The sequence below is a fragment of the Xiphophorus maculatus genome, chromosome 8 (assembly GCF_002775205.1).
Source record: "Xiphophorus maculatus strain JP 163 A chromosome 8, X_maculatus-5.0-male, whole genome shotgun sequence".
NCBI lineage: Eukaryota > Metazoa > Chordata > Actinopteri > Cyprinodontiformes > Poeciliidae > Xiphophorus > Xiphophorus maculatus.
Window position 1 is genome coordinate 19,976,051 of NC_036450.1, and position 20,900 is coordinate 19,996,950.

The 20,900-nt window shown below is 37.3% G+C and overlaps 1 protein-coding gene across 1 annotated transcript in view; it reads right to left on the reverse strand.

Annotated features, from left to right (window-relative positions):
- Window positions 1-19,873, reverse strand: part of LOC102228440 (laminin subunit gamma-3) — a 129,810-nt gene extending 109,937 nt beyond the window's left edge. The window contains exons 1-2 of the mRNA XM_014468646.2: window positions 19,292-19,873; window positions 10,885-11,189 (exon numbers count right to left, since the gene is read on the reverse strand). Coding sequence (XP_014324132.1) covers window positions 10,885-11,189; window positions 19,292-19,679 — 693 coding nt within the window. The 5' untranslated portion in view covers window positions 19,680-19,873. The remainder of the gene's footprint in view (window positions 1-10,884; window positions 11,190-19,291) is intronic.
- Between the last annotated feature and the right edge of the window lie 1,027 nt (window positions 19,874-20,900).

A 20,900-nucleotide genomic window follows, 5' to 3' on the forward strand; every position in this document is an offset into this window, starting at 1 on the left:
TTGGGCTCACAATGCTACAATGATGCTGACATAGGAATAAGCACGGAGAGTGGCAAGGAGCCAGTCCTTTGCTCAAGGCAGTTGCTTCCAAATGGTCAAGTGAGCAGGTTCACATACATAGACATGGATCAGAGTAAAAGAGTTGGCAGTAGCACTGCTGCAGAGGATGTCCCTAAGCTTATAACCTTCGCCATCACCTACAAATTCTCTCTTTTCTCTTGCGCTCCTCCTTTCCTTCACCACTCTTCCTGTTTCCCTTATTTCTACGTCTGCAGGCGGTGACAGGAAGGAGAGCAGTGTCCCTCATTCCAAAGTTAATAACTTTTTAATTTAATTGCTTAAGCTCACTGTGCCCTCAATATGTATTTTTTCTTCCTCTCTCCGGCTCTCCTCATTGTCATTCAGAGTCAGAGCTTGGGTCTTGCCACGCAGCTTTCTTGAGTGAGAGCGAGGGGGGGTGTGTGGAGAGAGCAGGGGGACGGTGTTGTGGCAGTAGCGAGAGACAAACCATTTTAATGGATGACTGAACAAATTAAATTTGAATTCATACGGCGGCTTTCATCTTTTTTTTCTGATTATTGAAAAAAAAAGGCACGCTTTACAAACTTGACAACAGAGCTCACTTTGAAATAAGCCATTTCTTTAGAAGAAAAAAAATAATATGTATTTAAATGACAAGGTGAATGTTGTTTCTTTCAAATAAAATCTCATTTGGCAATAAAATCCTGCATGTTACATTATAAGTATAACAAAGCACATGTCTGTACTCTTTTTTTTTTGTAGATGGTCACATTTTAATGTTTTCTTTTTCATATATATATTATTATTTATTCTTGCTTTACCTCTCTAAAATAAAAATAAAAAACTAAAGTTGTTTTTATAAAACACGAGATGTAAAGTCACCATATTGGATATGCACTATCCAAACTGTGGCACAGCAGACAAATCTGCAGTGGGATTAAAATGCTAATAAAACAGGCTGGATGCAATTTCTGTTTTAAGCCTGATGAAATATGTATAGCTCTGTATGAGACATATATGCAGCGGAAATGGCAGACTAATATGGCGCATAGAATAACGGGAAACTTTTCCTGCTCGGTTGACAATCTGCATGTAACAAGTTGCTTTTATTACTTGGACAAAGCTGAACAGTTTTTCGAGATTTCCTTTGCTACCGTCTAATAAATCTTAATATCAGACAAAGAACGCAATGCATAAATATAAACTTTTATATAATCAAACTAATATAAAAAATATTGTTTCTAATTATATTTTATTGTACTAAGGCCCGCGGGAGGGCTACTCAAGCCAACCTGATCATGTATATAAACAAAGGTTCTCAGTTCCACTTATTAAATCAGGAATATAGTTCGGTTCAGGTTATTTTTGAAAATGGGACAATACATAATGATGAATATTATAATGTAAATACAAGCGATCATAGTCAAGTGGCTAAATTTAACTGTTAACTGTGATTAATCCCTTGCTTGAAAAGTTGAGTTTATTTTCAGACTTCTTGAAACGAGAAACAATTTCATCTGAAACAGTCTGACAACATGTAGTAAGCTAAAGAATCTCAGAAAGAAATGTGCCCCAAGTTAAAGACGATGAAGATTATATAATGCATGTTGTCACATTTATTTATAAATGATACATTTACATGTGATGGGCATTTTGCAAAGCAGGTTTGCAAAACTGTTTTAATTGTAACTTCACTGAACCACAGTGAGAGCCATTTTTCACACAAAAAAAACAACAACAAAAAGAATCACTAGGAGTGACCAGCCTACTAAATTTACTCCAGATGTCACAAAGGAAAGAGCCTGGACAAAAATAGCTTCCAGAGAGAATACAAAGGGTAAAACTACTACTGACCAATCACCAAAAAAAAAAGCCCCCAAAACCATTACGATGATGCCCAAGAATTTAGGGAAAATGTTCTGCACACTGACCAGACAAAAGCGGAAAGCTTTGGAAGGTGTGTTCGCTTCTTACATCTGGCATAAAATGAACACATTTCAGAAAAAAAAGAACACCATAAGCGTGACACATGGTGATGGAAATAAAAAAAATGTTTTAGAGTGACTCAGTCACAATTTTTACTTCAATATTGAAGTAAAGACTGTTATTGAGATGCTTTGGTGTGACCTTAAAAAGCTTGAAAATTGTCCAGTGTGGCTGGAATTACAACAATTCTGCAAGAATTAAAACAATTCTGCAAGAATAGTGGGCCAAAAATCCTCAGAAGTGATGCAAAAATTTAGCATTGCAATTATTGTCTCCTGTGGTGATGAACCATTTGACTGGTGTAAGAAACAGGGTTCATTTGTACATCCGGGCAGCTTTGTTTGGATATCTTATCCTTCCCTTAAATAATTAAATCATTTAAAACTTGGTTTTTGCAATTATTCAAGTTTTTTTGATATGAACATTTATTTTATATCACATGTAAATGTGACAAAATAACAAAAACCGATGGAATCTGTAAGGGAGCAAATATAATGTCACTCCACTGAATAATGTAGTTTAAAAAAAACAGGTCATCAATTCATTTCTTCTGTCGGTGAGCTATATCTAATTTGACACAGCTCGAGTGCGCTGATTTTTTCTGTTATTCTTTGTATTAGAAATAAAATGGAGCCCGCTGTTGTAAATGCCCTTGATTAAATCGTTTCGTTTTCCTGTTGCTAGGAAACATCAATACTCACAGAAACAAAATGTTACAAATTCGGGAAGCTTTACAAATCATTCATCAGTGTGGCTGGGAATGTCAACACAAGTCCAAAATTATGACAAACAGTGATAAACAGACCACGTTTGCTTTGATTACATCCATTATAAAACAACATTCTCTGTTGGAGCAACAGAAAACTCTATATCAAAAACAAGCCTAGATTTTTTTTTTTATGTCAACTTTTGACTAATCGCTGATTACAATCACAAGACAATTTTTTTCCCAACTAAAGTTCTGCTTGCAGAAGAACAAGGGAGTGTCGGGGAAGTTTAAAGTTCCAGTATTAGTCATAAAACTCCATAAGGTACAAGATGTCTTACTTTCTGGCTTTTTATTAAAAAAAATAAAGTCAGCTCTTTACAGTGCCACACAAAGCTTAAAATGATATCGTTTTATCCTTCATAATGACTGGTTGGATGTCCTCCAATCGATACTTAACTATAGCCAGGACTCCCTTTTGTCACCTCTCACCACACATGAATGCTTGTCTATGACCAGAGTACTCCCAAAGTCCCATTTTTTAATAAGGAGAGTCTATTTGGAAAATATTTTTTAAAAAGATTGAATAGAGAAAGGACATAAATGTTCTTTGTAGTCCATATGGAAAATATAGGATGGCTTGCTTTTGACAATCAATTGTATCAATAAGAATAAGAATTGACTGAAATTAATGATACAATAGGCGTGGAGCAAATCTAAACATCTGATCTCACGCTTAAAAGGTTGCACCCTTTTCCTTCAAATGTGGTATTGTTTTAGATAGGCTTCATTTGATTTGACAAAAGGTTTTTTCTGCAAAAATGTACGTTTTAAAGCGAGTGCTAACCTGGGTTTTAAATCCTTTTCTTAAAGTGATGAATTTTCCCACGCAGAAAAAAAAGGAGGTTCACAATTCTCTTCCTCATACCCCCCCCAACACACTGGCTGGATATGCTTTTACAAAATCAGAATGGTGAAATATTATATTGCAATGCATTTATCATGGGGCGCCTGCTAAACCTATAATATGTCCCTTTGTCATTGATTGTTTAGGACAGCAGAACCAAATCTTTAACTGTCATCCTTCAAAAACGATACTAAGAGTATTGCAGGCTCTAAACAGTGTAGATTTGTATTGTTTCCCCAGAATAAAGGAAAAAAGTTTGAATCAAAGCACCTGTAGCATGTAATTTTCTACCTTCTGCTTGTTCAATTCCTCCTTTCTTTGTGCTTCACTCGATGTTCGGGAGAAAGTGTTGTTGTGCAAAGGATATTGTATAGTGTTCCTCCCAACCCCACTCGACTGAGCTGCCTGTATTTGCACCTCAAGCGAGAACCTGTATCACACAATTAGAGAAGGCTGTGCCCCACCGTCTTTATTTTGAAGATTTCCTGCGTAAAAAAACGAAGAGAGAACTCCTTCGCAACCCAGGAGCTTTGATTCTGCTTCAAAGAGGGTAGATTTTTTTTTTTTCTTTTTTTTGTCTCTGCTCACTACACCCATATGGCTCAGCACCCTTAAAACAGAGGAGGAATGAGACATTTAATGAAAGAAATAGTGCAATTGATCTCTGTTATATTCTAATGGGAAAAGAGATCACACTAAATTACTGGGCCTTCTCGTCTTGTTTAAAAGAAAGGCACAGGGTGAGAGGTGGAATGAAGGAGGGTGGTTGTTTGCCAGGTTTGTCCAGAGATTTGCCAACCAATCCATGTATTCTTAGCTCATATTGATTGCCAGCAGCTTTATTATCAGAAGGTATACATCATCCAAAGGATTTTGAAATACTGCCAAAAGTAGCATTAGTGTCAGTTTGAATGTGATTAAATCTACTATACTGATTACCTTTAAAATAAAAGTCATGCCTTTAAAAAACCTCCCCCCAAAAAACAACCTTGGAATCTATATCACTCCAGTCCCCATTCAAACTTCTAACATACAGACTCAATCACTTAAAATATATAAAAAAAGAAATTACAAAATTTCAGTAATTCAATGCAAAAATCAGGTACATTGTACATGATTCATTGTACGCTGACTTATTTCAAGCAATTGTTTTTGTTCTCGTCTTTAAGCAAAATAAATAAATAAATAAATAAAAAAGGAAAGAGAAGTTTCTCAGAAACTTTTGGTGTTTTGTAACACCAATTAAAATGTCTATACTGTTCAACTCCACATTTGCTCTGGAACTTTTTTTTTGCTTGGAATAGAAACAATGCAGTGAGGCATGGAAGTGATGTGGGACTGCCTGGATATTAAAGAAACTTTAGTTTCCACCCTTGGCTGCATCAAAATTTACAACATACATGATATCGGGGGAACTTTAACTGCAAACATCTAAAAAAAATCACAAATAAACACAAATCTAAAGCAAACTAAAGGGATTTTAAGAAGTCATGAAATGTGCATGTGACTTTTGTGAAATATTTTTTTAGCTTTTGTTAATTTTTTGTTTCTTTACCAAACCGCATTACACAATGCAAAGTACGGTTGGGTAAAGGAAAACAATTGGTTGCAAGCTTTTCTAACATTTTTCATCCAATTTTCTGTTCTGTCATGTATGACTAATTTGTTTTGCGCAGCTCAGAATTAAGAGTTAAATCAAACCAGACAAGTTAAAGTTTAGGAAAACTGTCTAAAAATCTTGGATCCGAGCTCGTTTTACGAAACATTGCTTACACCTTTTCCAAGAGCCATGTTTTCTCCACCTATTCAAATGATGAGTCTACTGTCTTCCTTGCATATTTTATAAATCATCAAAACAACCCTTTCAGGGGAAGAAGAGGCACTTCTCTTTATTAGTCCTAGGTGCATATTTTTCAAAATAAATCCAAGCTGCACACTTTACGACAGGACAGGGAGTCCAATCCTCTGCTCCCAAACCCCTAAATTATTTTGTGCTACTCCAGCTTTACCAGAGTGCATGGAAATATAGCAAATAGATAAGTGCAGGTTGCAAAGTGGCTAATTTGAAGGGATCACTATAAAAGATATTTGTCTTGAAAACTAGAGAGCATACATGTTTTGTGGGTTAGACATTTAGAGGAGCTTTCAAGCAAAGAAAAACAAAAATGAAGAAGCATCGGCATAAGAGCTGAGGGAACGTCATACACACAGGGCAGGAGAAAAAAAAAGATGAGGCATGGAATAATGTGGCTTGGAGAGGAGATTCATGTACTGCTGAGTTAAGAAGCTCTTGCTAAACCGCAGATACATTTATTTTCTTCATTCATTCTCATTTTTATTACTGTCCCAGCGGAGGCAAATGAGCAAAATCTCCAGAGCCAAACCCAGTCCTTCCCCTTTCATGCTGCTGTTTGTCATCCTACTGGCTGCAGCCTGCCACACAATGTGCCAAACCCGTAATGGTACTAAAGATAATCCAATAGTGCTTTTAATTCCAATTTTCACTTGCTGCAGATGCGAGGGAGCTTCACATCAGAGAGCTGAGCAGAAAATGCACTGCTAATCCTGCTGCTCTGCGCAGTTTAGCGTACACTCGAGAGCAGAAGTGGCTTCATCCCTGCTGTCTGCCCTTCATATTTTTAAAGTTTAAATTGGGATCACTGCTAAAAAAAAAATATATTTCTTTCTACTCAGTGGGAGGTTGCAGGAGGCACAGCCTATTCAAAGTGCCAAGCTTGATGAGAGGGAAGGTATTGTGAAGAAACAGCACCTGACAGGAAAAAATGTGTTTTGACAGAACAGGAGGTAGAGTTAAGGTGAGTTGAGGCATGTCGGCTTAATCCTTTGTCTTTTTTTTGGAATTCCTTTTTATATCAGTGATGTTTTGAAGCACTAATGATTACAGGTAATTCAAAATTAGCAAAAAATGGGTTGCAGAACTATTAATTCAGTGAGAGCCTACCCATAATTCAACACTAAATCTCACTTAAAGTAAGAATCATCTCCTCCTTACAGATCAGACTTTTCCAGTGATTCATTTTCTGTCATATTTAACTCTCACTTTGGAGACTATCAACATAAAATTGTTTTAACTCTGCCACTTTAGTTTTTGAGCACACTTAAGGCCATGCCACACCATCTCAAATAAAGTCCAGACTTTAACTGTGACACTCTAAAACCACTCTAAAAAAAATCTTTTCAGCAAATTTATTTATTTATTTATTTCGATGATAACCCCAAAACATAATAAACAATAAAACAAATTGTAATAAGTAAATCCAAAATACAATACAAAACGTTTAAACAGAGAAACACCCAACCACACTTACGCACACATACTCCATCCTTCCCTCGCACATAATCAGCTAGTATATCAGAAATAAATGAATAAAATGTAGTAAATGTGTGATACATACACTCTACAACAAGACACCAAATAAAACATTGTGTACAAATACAAAGTACATCAGGAGTAAATCTAGAATAAATGAGTGTTTGTTCTTTTTGAAAGCTTGAGCAAGATGTTTGACAATAAGTAAGTAAAGATAATTTCAACATACTGAAAGAGGTGATACAGCTAACTGAGGGAGGTCAATTATTTCAATGTGAGCTTTAAACTGAAACACATGAAGTCCAATTTTTTTATTAAAACTTGGTGTGAAAAAAACCCCCAACAAAAACTGATCAGTATTTCTCAAGCTATAATGTGAACTAAAGGGGATTAAATATTGTTTAAAATGTGGAAGTAAATTAAAATGGATACATTTAAACATACATAACAACCAATGAAATTTCTTTCTGGCCGTGGGAGCTAGCCAGTTTAAAGACTCATACATGAGTCCTGCACCTCGGAATAAATACACAAAGACTATTAAATAGAGTCTTAAAGGGACGTAGCTTCTCTAGTATTACCATAAATATCATCTGCGTAATCTAGGATTGGCAGCACCAGTTGTGTGACAGCTATTTTGCAAACTGGAATGGAACAACATAACGAAAAAAAATTGACTAAAGTAACTAAGTAACCATATATATTCTTACAAACTGTTCTTAGCTTAGTTCTTAGCTTTTCCTCGTCGTTTTAGCTTTTCGTCCTTCAGGAAGGTTTTGGTGCAGGTTATGCTATGCAAGGTTACACTTCATATCCCCCACATATCTTCACTTCCTCTTCCTATTTAATGATGTGGAGGAGGACAGCTTTCTTTTCAGAGGTGCAAGCATAGTCAGAAAATTTTTTTTTTCACACCAAGACATCGGAGAAAGGTCAGACAGAAGAACAAGCCGTTATAATCAATGCTCTGATGGAAGCTCTGCACATGCAAGAGGTCACGGCTAGCGGCTGATCAATGCAGTCAAATGCTTCTTCTGAAATTAAGCTAACTCAGTTGAAAATGTTCTCTCCTTGGGTTTTGTTGCTATTTTGAAGATGGGGAACAAAAATAGGAAAAGGGAACTGTGAAAAGCAGCAAAATGGGCAGGGGGAGCCTGAGGTTGCCCACATCACCTGAATGAGGTTTTGACAGAGGTAGGGGACTAAAAAAAGGCTCTTCTGTCACATCATTATATTTGCTTCATGTTGTTGTTGTTTTTCTCTCGTGAGCAGCGTTTTGTGTTATCTGTGAATGCACCAAGTTTGAATGACAATGAAATCGGACCAGTCCAGCTTAATGTATTTCTTTAACATTTTTCGACATTTATAAATAAATATAACATTTTGCAGTGGTGTCCTTTCTTAAAAGTACTCGGCTACTTGATGGATTTCAAGAATGTTTGTTTACTAAACATCTTTTTTGAGAGAAAATAACCTAGTGACAAGATTAATTATTGACAGTTAGGAATTTGGAGTAAGACAACATCAATAATGTCTACATACAAGATTGTTTTCATTATTTAATTATGAAAACAATCCTTTCTGGGGTCAATTTTTATACCAATTTCCATCCATGAATGTTTCACTTGTAAATGTTGGCTGGGCAGTAGTTGCTGACATAACCTAGTGTAGCCCAATCTGATCAGAGCTAATTTCCTAATGAATCACAATGACCTGAAACCGTGAGATACTGCTCCTCTCTCAACTGTTTAATCTCTTTCATCTGAAGTACACCACTGGCATTTTCCTCCAGACAACAGAAGCACAATTCAGTTTTCTCATACTTTCGAATGGTTTATATAAAACGATAAACGTATTGGTGTCTTGTTAACCCCTGCTTATTTTAGTTGGCACCTTTTCACCAAACACGGACCAGCAGGACAAGCCATTCGAAGGTCATACAATTGGGTATTGATGAATAATTACATCTACCATAAGCCAGTCTGAACTTTAGGTAATATTTGACGTAAAATGTCTGACAACCACCAAAGTACTTCAAACCATCAACTGACATTGTGATATGTACTGTGTTATGCTTCGGCATTGTTAGTGGTTTTCTCAGGAGTCTGGTGGCTGTAAACAGAAAATTCCTTTGCCTTCCAAGATCCAACATAATATCACAACGCACTTTTTCAAGACTACACAAGGATGTAGTCAGAAAGCAGCTTCAATTATCTATTTGGTAGATTTGAGCAAACTTGACAAGCACATTCCAGACACATTTAAGATTCACATTTGTTTCTGCTCACCTTAGCCGAGCTCACAACTTCAAAACCCCTTTTTTTTCTGTCAGTACTTTTTACCACCTTTCCTTTTTCTTTCACTGTTGAACGTATACCTTTAAAGCAAATTTATGAACTCCCAGGTTTCACATCATTTTCTTTGCTCAACTGGAACCTTTTCAACTCACACAGATGTTAAAGAAACTTCAAACGCTGCCTCAGCCAATGTGTCTTGAAATTCTGCATCTAACCAAAAATCTGTTGGCTGCAGAATATGACTAATTGATTTTTTTTTCTTCTGTGTACTGTTATTGAGAACATATTTACATTACATAACTTAATTACTTGATATATTTACATATACATATCTGCATTTTTTGAATCTTGCAAGGACTGCTCTTAAGTTGCTTTTTATATTAACAGCATTTTATATTTTTACAATTTATAGCATTTTATATTTTATTTTTATTTTTTATTTTATCTACAACTACTACTCAGTGGTAGTTGTTATCGTGTCTTGTCTCTATGCTGTAACTGCGAAGTAATTTCCCTGCTGGGATGAATAAAGTACTTCTATTCTATTCTATTCTATTCTTGTTTTGTTTGAATGATCCTTACTTTTTGAAGGAGTCTGGTCAAATTTCTGATTTGGTGCTTTTTGTATTCAAGCAGAGCTGAGACCTGCTCATGCTGCTGTGCGTCAGTATTTGAACTATGAAGTAAAAATAGTCACAAATATAGGCAGCAAACATCAAAGTACATCAGACTTCTTCAGTTTAAGTAGCAAAGTACTTCACGGGTATGAATAGATGTATGCATGAATGCTCACAGTCTTTTTTTTTTTTTTTTTAAAGGCGGGGAGACTGCTGTAAGTGCTTTATTTAGTCACTTTTAGCCATGCTTTACATTGCCCACCCCTTTCAGATTCAACCTCAAGAGGCGGCCATTAATTCAGCACAACACTCTCAAGGCTTCATCAATGTTAATCAGAACTAAACATAACATTAGCTTTACTCCAACTCCTTTGAAAAGACTAAAAGCCATGCATACACAAGCATGGCTGTAGGATGTTTGTCTGTGTAAAAATGTGTGCAGATGAGCAGATTTAGAGGCAACAGTTTTGAATGTTCTGAATAACATTTGAAGTAGTACATTAGAGTATCGCATGCAATGATTAGAACTTAGCTGCATGCTGAGGAGGCAATTCAGTCATTTGATTACAGTTTTAAACTTTCATCCAAACAAGGGAAGAAAGTAGTGATCATTGAAAGGATTGATATTCTTTAAATGTGAGCGGTTCAGCACAAACTAAAACAATCTGGGAAGCCCACATTTTGATGGCATAATATTTTTAGCTTCTAGAAGGAAAATTGACTCCATCTGGGTGGATGTGAAGGCAAAACCTCAAACACACTGCATTCTTCTGTGACATTATAGAAAAAATAAAAATAAATAAATAACCTCCATAAGTCCGGTTCGTCCTTGGGTACACCTTGCAGGAGCCATAAATTTGCTATGTTAATCAGGTCAAGTCATCATACATCTTACACTCTAGTAATATGTAAAGCAGTGACAAGAGAGTGTATTTTTATACAGTGAGTAAGAATCTTTCTTTAACTTTTTATATTCAAAGGAAAATATGTGCTCAGCAGAATATGAAGTGTCTGCTCACCTGCAATGCCAGGCTTTGGTCAAAGTTGTAGGCACTGGGCCGACCTTCCAGGGTAGAAAAAGCCACATTTCCTCCAGTGAGAGGGGAGATATCACTGAACTCGTCTGTACAAACTGCGGTCCTTTCATCTTCTCCAGGGCGAATGTAACCTTTTGTATTCCTCCTATATGTCTTCCCACATGAAGCACTGTAATACTGGTATGGTAACCACGGTCCATCCTTTTCTGTACGCTTGTATATGGCAAAGCTCTCCGGCCGGCTGGTGTGGAACTTTAAACGGATGTATGTTATCTCAAAGGCTTTGCCTGTGGAAAACAACAACGACAACAACAAAAAACATGATCACTTTCAATGAAATCAGAACAATCAGTAGTTTCCTGCTTATTTGGTAGATTCATGTTTTGTTTTTTTTCTATAGTTAGGTGTTCAATTAGTCAACACTGTGGAGTTACAGTTTAGGGCAAAGGAGCAAAGGTGGAAAAAACTATTTTGAGTAAAATAATTACTTTTTAAATATTGCAATAATTGAGAAATTGAATAAAAAATGGATTCACAAAATGTTGCTACATTTGCATTTTTACTATATTGGAGCAATTGTTTAGCATAATCTCTCATGCAGCTAGAAGACCATCCTTTAATTAACAGGTTTGTTTTTCCTTCAGATTAGTTCAGTTTTCTTTTCTTTCAATTCTGTGGAATAAACGCCTACATCGTCACCTCTAGCACTGATTAATCCTAGTACTCTGTTGCTGTAGAAAACTTGAGAGACAACCTGAGACTCCAGAATATGAAAACATTCAGAAAGAAGAGGATTGACTGGGTAGACACAAACTGAAATCACATTGAGACCAGGCAGAGGGGTAACTTGCGGAAACTCTCTTAACAGGCTTTTTTGGAGCACGCCTGGGTGTTTTCATCTACATCATTAGATACTAAGCTCTGCACACTGATAGAGGGCCGCCGTCCGCTGCTGCAGCCGTAATGACATCTGTTGCTGTACTCTGCCAAGTCAGAGCTTGGCACACTCGTGTCTTGTCTTTCTAGAAACCTTTAATGGTATCTTTCGACTTGGAGCTCTGAGATCATTTAGCTTTCATTTATTTCCCCACATGAGGTGAGCTCAGCCCTGCTGTGGCAAAAATAAAAGAGGAAACAAAAAAAAAACACAGCAGATGAAATATATGCTGGGTATCTGTGATGACAAGCAGAGTAATTGCAAACATGGATATTTGCATGTTACTGTGGTTATCGCTTAGTCATTCTTGGTTAAAGTTTGTGATCTAATGTAGCCATTTGATGATATGAAAAAGAGTGTGCATTTGTTGGTTCATACAGGCATAGCAGTGAAAGGTTGTAGTAACTGAAAGCTATTTAAAATCAGTGTTTGTTGACCCTGGAGGCCAATCCCGCCTCCTCAAAAAGAGGCCAAACAGGCTGTTAGCACTTTATCCAGACATTAAAAAGAATATCTCACTAAGATGATAAAAAGAAAAAAGAAATAGTGTATTTAACTTCATCTTACACTACTTCTATCCTGCCATAAGTGGGTCTGTGATAGCTGGAGATATGAGCCAACTCTCTGGTGGCCCTGCAGAGATAAGTGGGTAGCGAAATAAATGGATGATTGTAATTAACATGCTGGATATTAAAGCAAGCACTTCCTGAACACTTATTTACTCTTAAGCCACACCAGTAGATAGATTCTGTATTCCAAGACAAACATTGTGGATAAATTGGAATAAAAAGTTTGAAAGATATGCAGGTGTCTTTTAGCACATGTTTGCAAAATGATCTAGTAGGAAATTAGTCTTGTTTCATGGTGTTTACACAACGCCTGCTTCTCAGTGGAAGTGCTTAAAAACACCCACTGTGATAATAGGACTTTTCAGGCTAAAGTGGTTTAGAGAATTACCATTACATTTCCAGAAAAGTACTGATGAAGGTAGTGTGATATCAAAAAAACTGCAATTGCCATAATTTTGCTGATAACGTGATACTGATATTTATTGTAATTTACCAACAGTTTCCTAACCATTTTTTCCCCCTTACCACAATCCCCTCCAATTAACAAGTGTGGGCATCACGGGTGGCTAAAGCCTGTCAGGCCAAAAATAGTATCGGCACACAGAGCGTGAATTTGAGATACAATATCCTACCAAATACTGCATCCAATACGATACTATGCACGTTGACACTCCAGTGATGACTGCGGTTTGACATACTGTGCAGGTTATTATTGACAAAACAAGACACACCTGAAGATAGCTTGTTGTATGACCAATGTAAGATGCAAAATTCTGAAATCCCATCCCTGCACAGAAGTATGAAAGAAAATGATCAAAGATCCAAAAATGCTGAAACCTTGAAGCTGATACAGAAATACATCCAAGTTGGGACTTTAGAATTTTGACAATGACTATAAAGAGTAAAGTAGTCACATAATTAGCCCTCTGTTTGACCTGTTCTGAGTCAAACACAGCTGCACTTGTCTGCCCAGACTCAGACTAAACCCTCTTAAGTATGGGAAACTATCTGAAATCTGTTTATTATTTGAGCTAAATGTTTTGTGTTACCAAACAAGCGGCTGGATGGATTTATCAACTCATGCCAAATGCAAAGTCCAATCAAACAACTTGCTTTTACTTATGCATTTCACAGATGTAAGCCCGTGATCTAACTGCGAAAGCGCCATGCCCCAATGCGGCAGACGTCTTTTATCAATGCTTTCAATCAGAGACAGGATGTTGCTTTTCTTTGACGTTCCAAAATGAGAACCAGCTGTAGACATCAATGTGCTCTGATAGAATGTGTGTTTGTGTGGGTCTCTCTCTCTCAACAAGTCTTTGTGGGAAAAACCTGACCCCAATTCCTTACCAGCAATGCAGAATTTTCTCCCACCCCCCCAATCCTACTTCTCCTTCCTCATTATGTTTTGTTTACTCCCCCTGAAGCTGCCCTAATCCTGCACCCCCCCACCTCCTTTTTCCCCCTCTCTCTCCATTTCTTCACAGACCCACACTGACCTGTCTGCTGCATGTGCCTCTGCATCCTGCTGGTCTGTTTATCATCCCAACATTTGCCTGTATTCCCCTCACAGAGATCTTATTTTGTTTGGACAGGCGAAGGAAAACAGTAAGGCGATGGCACCCCCCACCAGCAGCCCAGATGGACTACAAAAGGATGCCACACACATAATTCAGAGATATTGAGTTACATGATGTTATGTGTTCTGAAAACCGAATCAGAATCCGTTTAAGGTGGAAACGTCAAAGGCGGCGAGTTTAGTGGAGCACATGCTTGGTAGGAGCAAAAGGTCAATTTAGTCTATAGGAGACAGACATGTGGGTGTTGGAATTGTTTGAATAATAAACTCTCAAGACAAGGAGGATTCTTTTCTAGCTGCAGCAATATCCAGTCTCTTTGGAACAAAAATAACGCTATAAACAGAGTTTCAAAACATGGACAGACATCTGGTTGCTATTGAAAATCAATAGTCTTCATATGATGGAAGCACTTCTTACTTTTCAGGACACGTGATGCAAACATTCCTCTGTGGTCAGAGCGCTGACATTTTCACAGTCTATAACCGTGTTGTTGCTTTGAAGTGCAGCTGTTTGACAGCTTCGATTGTTCATCCTGCGGCGAATACAGGAAGACATTTGACATATAAAGAAAGTTTATAATTTTGAGTAGAAGTAACCATTCCTGACAAACATATGGAAAGGGGTTGTGTGCAATTAAGGCTTTGCTCAATAGTAATTATGATTTTCAAAGTAACCGAGATTCAAATTGATCTTGGCACCCCACCTTGCAAAGAGGTGTCCCCAAGTCTGCAGAGCTTTACTGCATTTTGACATTAACAATACCTTCTGCGCTGCCGACAGATGAATTGGACCTCATGTTTCCCTGTCATGCTTCTACTGCATGTTTTTTCTTCCAATCATCCAGGTTGTTGCATTGTTCAAGATGTCATTGGAAAAGTGGAAACAGTGCGACAGAACTGCAAATTTCTCATGCCATGAAAATCCAACATTAGAAGTGTGTGGAGTCAAACCTGAATTAGCTATTTAACTGTACACACCTGCAAAGGTTTCATGAGCTTCTATTTGGTCTCTGCTTTCTCGAGTCCACACTCAGTACAGTCACCAATAAATTCTAAAACACGTCATGCTTCCTTCTGCTGTCAAGCTTTATGGAGATGTCAATTTCATTTTCCAGCAGAACTTTGAAACTGCCCAAACTACCAACGGTACTAAAAGCTGGTTTGATTACCCCAGCAAACTGGCCAGCAAACTTCATTGACCTGAACCCCATTGTTGGTGTACCATCAAGATGAAGATGAGAGACACCAGACCCAATAACAAAGATGACCTGAAGGGTGCCGTCTAAGCAACCTGGGCTTTGACTACACCTCAGCAGAACAATATTGATGCTCCTATTAATGCAAAGATGCCCAACAAAGTATTAACTGCATAAAAATGAACTTGTCAGAACCCAGATTTTTTTTAAATACAGATTTTAGTTGATCTTATGAAATATATAAATTTTGGGAAATTATTGTCTGTAACCCACAATCATAAAAAAATACAATTCATATAGGCTTGAAATGTTTTTCTTCTTCTTATATTAAATTTACATAGTATGAGTTTCACTTTCTGAAATAAGTAACACAAATACTGAACTTTATCTTGATGTTCTAATTTTCTAATATTACATTATTGAGCTTTACAGCCTGTAGTCTAAGGTGAAAACTCAGTATGCAACCTGACGGTGACCCACAACTTGTTCCTTTTGCCTCAGGATAGAAAACATCATGCCCAAACAATATATGGATGAACAGACAGTCCTACTTTGGGAAACATATCTGAAAACTTTATTTCCTCAATAACTAATTCACTTTTGCAGCAGTTTGTCATGACCTAAAATAAATAAATTTCAAATCATATTTACTGTGCTAATCTTGGTAAAGGAAATACTAATTTTAGTAGCACATTTGTATTATACTAACAGATTTGGACATCTATATCTAATAATCATAACAATAACAAGACATGTCAGTAACCTAAATAAAAGTGTCAACATTTATTCCCACTTATTGTTTATTATTGTTCAGATAGTTTTTTATGACGTTAAATTGTTTTCTAAAATACCTTATAATGAACGCTACACTAACAGACTGTCAGATATAAACTGATTTACTCCAAAAATTGTTCATGTTCCAAAAATGTGTGATCTAGTGCTGCAGTGATCCTCCAAAGAAAGCAGGAAAGAAAATAAAAGCACACTAGACATCAAGTACCTATAAGTACTCTTCTATCAATCCTTAGTGACTTCTCTGATGAACTCTGTAGGTTAATTTGACACAAGCATCTCCTGCTGGTAGCAGCTTGCCAATGGCAGAAATGCCAATGCTCACCTCTATTGATTACTCGGCAAATGGAAGGCCAAGGTGTAGGTGTGTTTGCCCTGTGAGCTCTTTGTTTTTCTGAGTCTGCTTATTTGCTTGACTGTTCATTGGCAGGATCCACCCACCACTGACAAGTCAGCTCCATAAACTGGGGAATAGGTGTTGGTGAATATTAAAGGAAAACTTTTTGAAATGAACTTAAACCAAAATTACAAATACTAAGCATTGACCTTGTACTCTTTAGATGTGCTCCAAGTTTTGGAAAATGGTTCTAAGTTAGAGGGATATTCCAGGAAAACAACATAAAACAAAACAAAAAAACACAAACTCTTTTTCTACTGCCCTTTAGCAGTTTGATTTGATTTGCAAAAGAGTAGTAATTGCATTTTGGGAAGGTCAGCTTAGGGCCCCAGATTCCTCTTGTTGATAAGAGATTGCTGTAATCACACAAACCCATGGAAATGAGAGAATAAAGTTGATTTACAGAAGGTTTGCAAAAAAATATTTGCATCATAGACCATTACAGTTAGGCTAAAGTTATAACATTGGTTAGGAAATGATTTAAGCAGCTTTTCACAGCATGGTATTGTGACAGGAATGTCATTGGATTAAACGTGATTAATACAAAAAAAGGACAAAGAAGCTTGCAATACAAATGGACACATTGCACAAGGTTATTATAATATTACTGGCAGAATTAATTGAGCAGTAAAGTGGTCTGTAGTTTCATATTTGCAATTTTGCCAAAGCAATGAGAATGACAGTGCAACAACCTGCCTATTGATCTACCCCTCCATTTCTCCTGCATCTATGAACAACACCCCAAGATAATTAAGCCCCGTTTACACGCAGTGGCTCTTCAGTAAAACAGAAATGTTTTAAATGAGATTCAGCTGTACGTCTATCAAGTATCTCACACTGGAACATTTTGAAACCAGGTCTAAGAGTGACATTTCTTTGGAATGCCACCAGGTGCAAAGACTACTGGGTTTTTCTTATGTGTGCGCTACATAACCTGTTCAGTTTAACAATGTCTGATAAGAAATAGGTTCAATGAGCTCTTGGTTAATTGGAAACTGGTCATTGTTTCCTAAACAAGGCGGAAGCTAAGGATTGTAATTGAAAGCTCGTTTAGATGACATGCACCATATTGTGGCCTGGCATGACAAGTACAGAGGATTCAAGGTGTGTGCGGTCTTGTCTAAACAGATCGTAATCATTTTCCATAATCAACATATGAAAATACCAGCAGTTTCCAGACAGCAATTTCATGTAAATGTAATTTTAAATTCCTCGTCCTGGGACATTTCTGGAAAAGGCAATCTACTCTTTTCCACCTGAAGTCCATGGTCTCAGTTTTGGAGATGTTGATTGTCATCCTGACTGCTTCATACCTGACTGCAAACTCCTCTAATGAAAACTAGACTTTATGGTCCAATGAAGCCAACAGAACCACATCTGCAAAAAGTTGATAACAGATCCTAAGGCTGCCAATACATATTCCTTCAATATCTTGTCTCCACCTTGAAATTATATCCATAAAAGGTTATGAACAGAATCAATGACAAAAGGCAATCTTCTCTGTTTCTGTTGAAGAAAATCATCCTGACCGTATGGTGCCTTCATAACTGGGTATTAACTATTAGCATAAATCATTCCCACAGCAAGAAAGCTGAGACTGAATTGCAAACAGTTGGACCTAAGTTACCTATTATATTTAAGTTATTTCTAATAGCAATTAATTGCTTCGGTGTTTATTTGGAAAATAAATTAAGTGCTTCATTGCAAATGTATGTTACATTATTCAGAATGATTCCTCCCAAAAAATTACGAAAACCGTAATTTTGCTCCTACTGCTCAATAATTTTCACTTGTGTTGATCAATAATGGTAAATCTTGACTTAAAATGTTGTAAAATTACAATATGAAAAAAGCTCAAGGGATTGGCATAATGTTGCAAAGCACTCTGACATCAATGAAGTGAATCAGTGCTTGACCCAAGTTGGGTTGTTTTTAATCTTGCAGTTTTTATAGAGCATAAGGAAAGTTTCCTGAAAGTGATGGAAAAAATTTGCATAAATTGAAATGACAGTGGACTTACCTTGGATGTCCCAGGCTATGAAAAAAATGACTTTGGCTGACGGGAGGTAATGACATTTCTTTCCCTCAAACATGTAGCTTATGAATTCCAAATGCATTTTATGGAATGGGATGGCTAGCATTAATTTGTTCCCTTCCAGTCATCAAGACCTGTTTAAACCACTTTTGAAGGACTTCAGGGGTAAAAAATAAAATAATGAATATTGTAAAAGCGCAAATAGTTGTAATTGCTAGATTGTGGTATTGTGGTGACAGGCAAATCATACAGCAGACATGCTTAAGGCTTTACATTTGATCAGATTTGTCCCCGAAGTTCTAATCATCTCTTTGGGACCAGCACCACTGCTCAGTTTGAAATGTGGCCTGAATGAAGGGCCAGACCCAAAGGGCATGTCACTGCTCATGTTTTATTATCTACACTGCAGCAGTGCTGTCTGTGAGAATCTGCCACAAATCTAACAGAATTCTCGTTTGATAAGAAGAATTTCAAGTCTAACCCATGTGTGGACGCGAGATTGTTTTATGGAGATGAGTCTAGACTAAATCATGCAAATCGTCTGTTGTTCAGAACATCTGTTTTAAATTGTCGACCTCCCTCCCTTCCCCCCCATGGGCATGCAAAACACAAAACAAAGCCTGAAACTACTTTCAAAGAAAGGAAAAGTGAAAAGTTAATGGCATGTCAAGTTGAGAATATATGGGAAAAAAAAAATCAGGCAAGATTCTCTTCACTGGAAAAAAGTCTAAATATAATCTGTCAAGCACTTTTAATGATAAAAGGCATTACATACCGTAGGCAGTTATTCTGCTAAATCCAATCACAAACACCAAAAGCTGAGGAAAATATGACTAACAAAAATCAGGTGTCAAACTGAAAGCAGATTGTGCAGTTGCTCTTACCAAGGTGAAGGGTAAGGTTGACATAACTGGGGTACTGGATGCCATAGTACATGGACTGGCTTTGCCACCATGTGGGCTCCTCATTCCTGTTAAAGTCTGTCAGGAGGCTGGCGTTGTGGTTCAGCTCAGGGTCTGATGCATCACAGTAGTGACACGAGCGCGTTGAGCTGGTCTGCATGCAGTAGTCCTCAGGTGGAGAACCACACACGTTTGACACCACTACAGTGCGATTGAAGGCAACATTCTCAAACTTAGGCATGCAACGGCTTGAGGCTCCCTTCTCATCATAGCAGGTGTCCATTGCGGCCCAAACCGGACAGTAGTGGTGCAGGAAATGAGAAAAGACAAGAGCCAATATAGGAGAACTCAAAGCAAAAGTTGCAGCCATGTCTATGATTGCTTTGAACTTTCGCACTCACACTTCAGTTTCGAAGTTGCAAACACGAAGATCCAAACTTCATGTGGAAAAAGTAATCCAACATCAAGTGAATGAGTCCAGTCCAACGTCCTCTTTGTCTGCTTTCTATGTTTTCCTCTGCCAGATCTGCAACATGTGTTTTCCTTCTGTAGAGTGGAATGAAGTTTATGCAAGGACCCCCTTACTTTAGGAGCAAGCTGGAGACAGAGGAGGGACAGGGGTGGGGGCTGATAGATTCAAAAAGACCTTTAAAACTTCTCCCCCTGCTGGGTAATTTAAAAACTACACCGCCTAGAGATTCAATTGAGCCAAGCGGATTTACATCTTTAAAAGAGACTTTGTCACCTCTGGGCTTTGAGGTATGGCATAATAAAGCACCGGTCCTCGACTCTTCTAGAGACACACACCTCAGTGATTGGAGAATAATACTTGACACTTGGCCAAGCAGCAGGACATACTGGCAAATGTAATTATAACAATTCAGAAGTGGAAAATTAGCGGTTCTGAAGCTGTTGGGAATATTTCACCAGATACAAATCATCTCTGATCCAGGAAATGAGATATGCCTTGCAAAAAACATATCTTTATTCACCTAGACAAAAATGTCTTTGTTATGACAACTTGACATTAACCAAGAAATCATGATCTGACATAAATTTGTTATAAAAGTATTACTGATTAAACTTTAAAAATTATGTAGCTTTATTAAAGTTAAGTTTAAAGTGTATTTAAAGTGTCATGATTTACCGAATGACACTTTATGACAACAGTCATAAATATTTATGAAGACTTACTCATGTTCATGACAAGGTGTAATGTGATGTTTATGACGGTGTCATGACAGTCTTAGTCATAAACCGTCAAATAAAGTGTTCCCTGCTTTACAAATTTTGGTTTACAATGGGGGTCAGTCAGATACATTAGGTGACATTAAGCTTGATTACAACACATTTCTACACCTTCAAATGTTGAGGGTTTTTTTCTCGCTTTGCACATGCTGCTTGTATTGACACTGCTCTGCTGGTAAATTGATTAAGATGTTCCATCTGTTTGCTTGTGATTTGGCTGTTCGCATGTGTTTAAGCTGCGGTAAGTAGAGCTCTCTTGACTACCGCAGGTGGAAGAAAGAAGGACAGGTAGAGTGAGCAGATGCATTTAGATGCCGTACATTTATGATCCAGTGGGATTTAC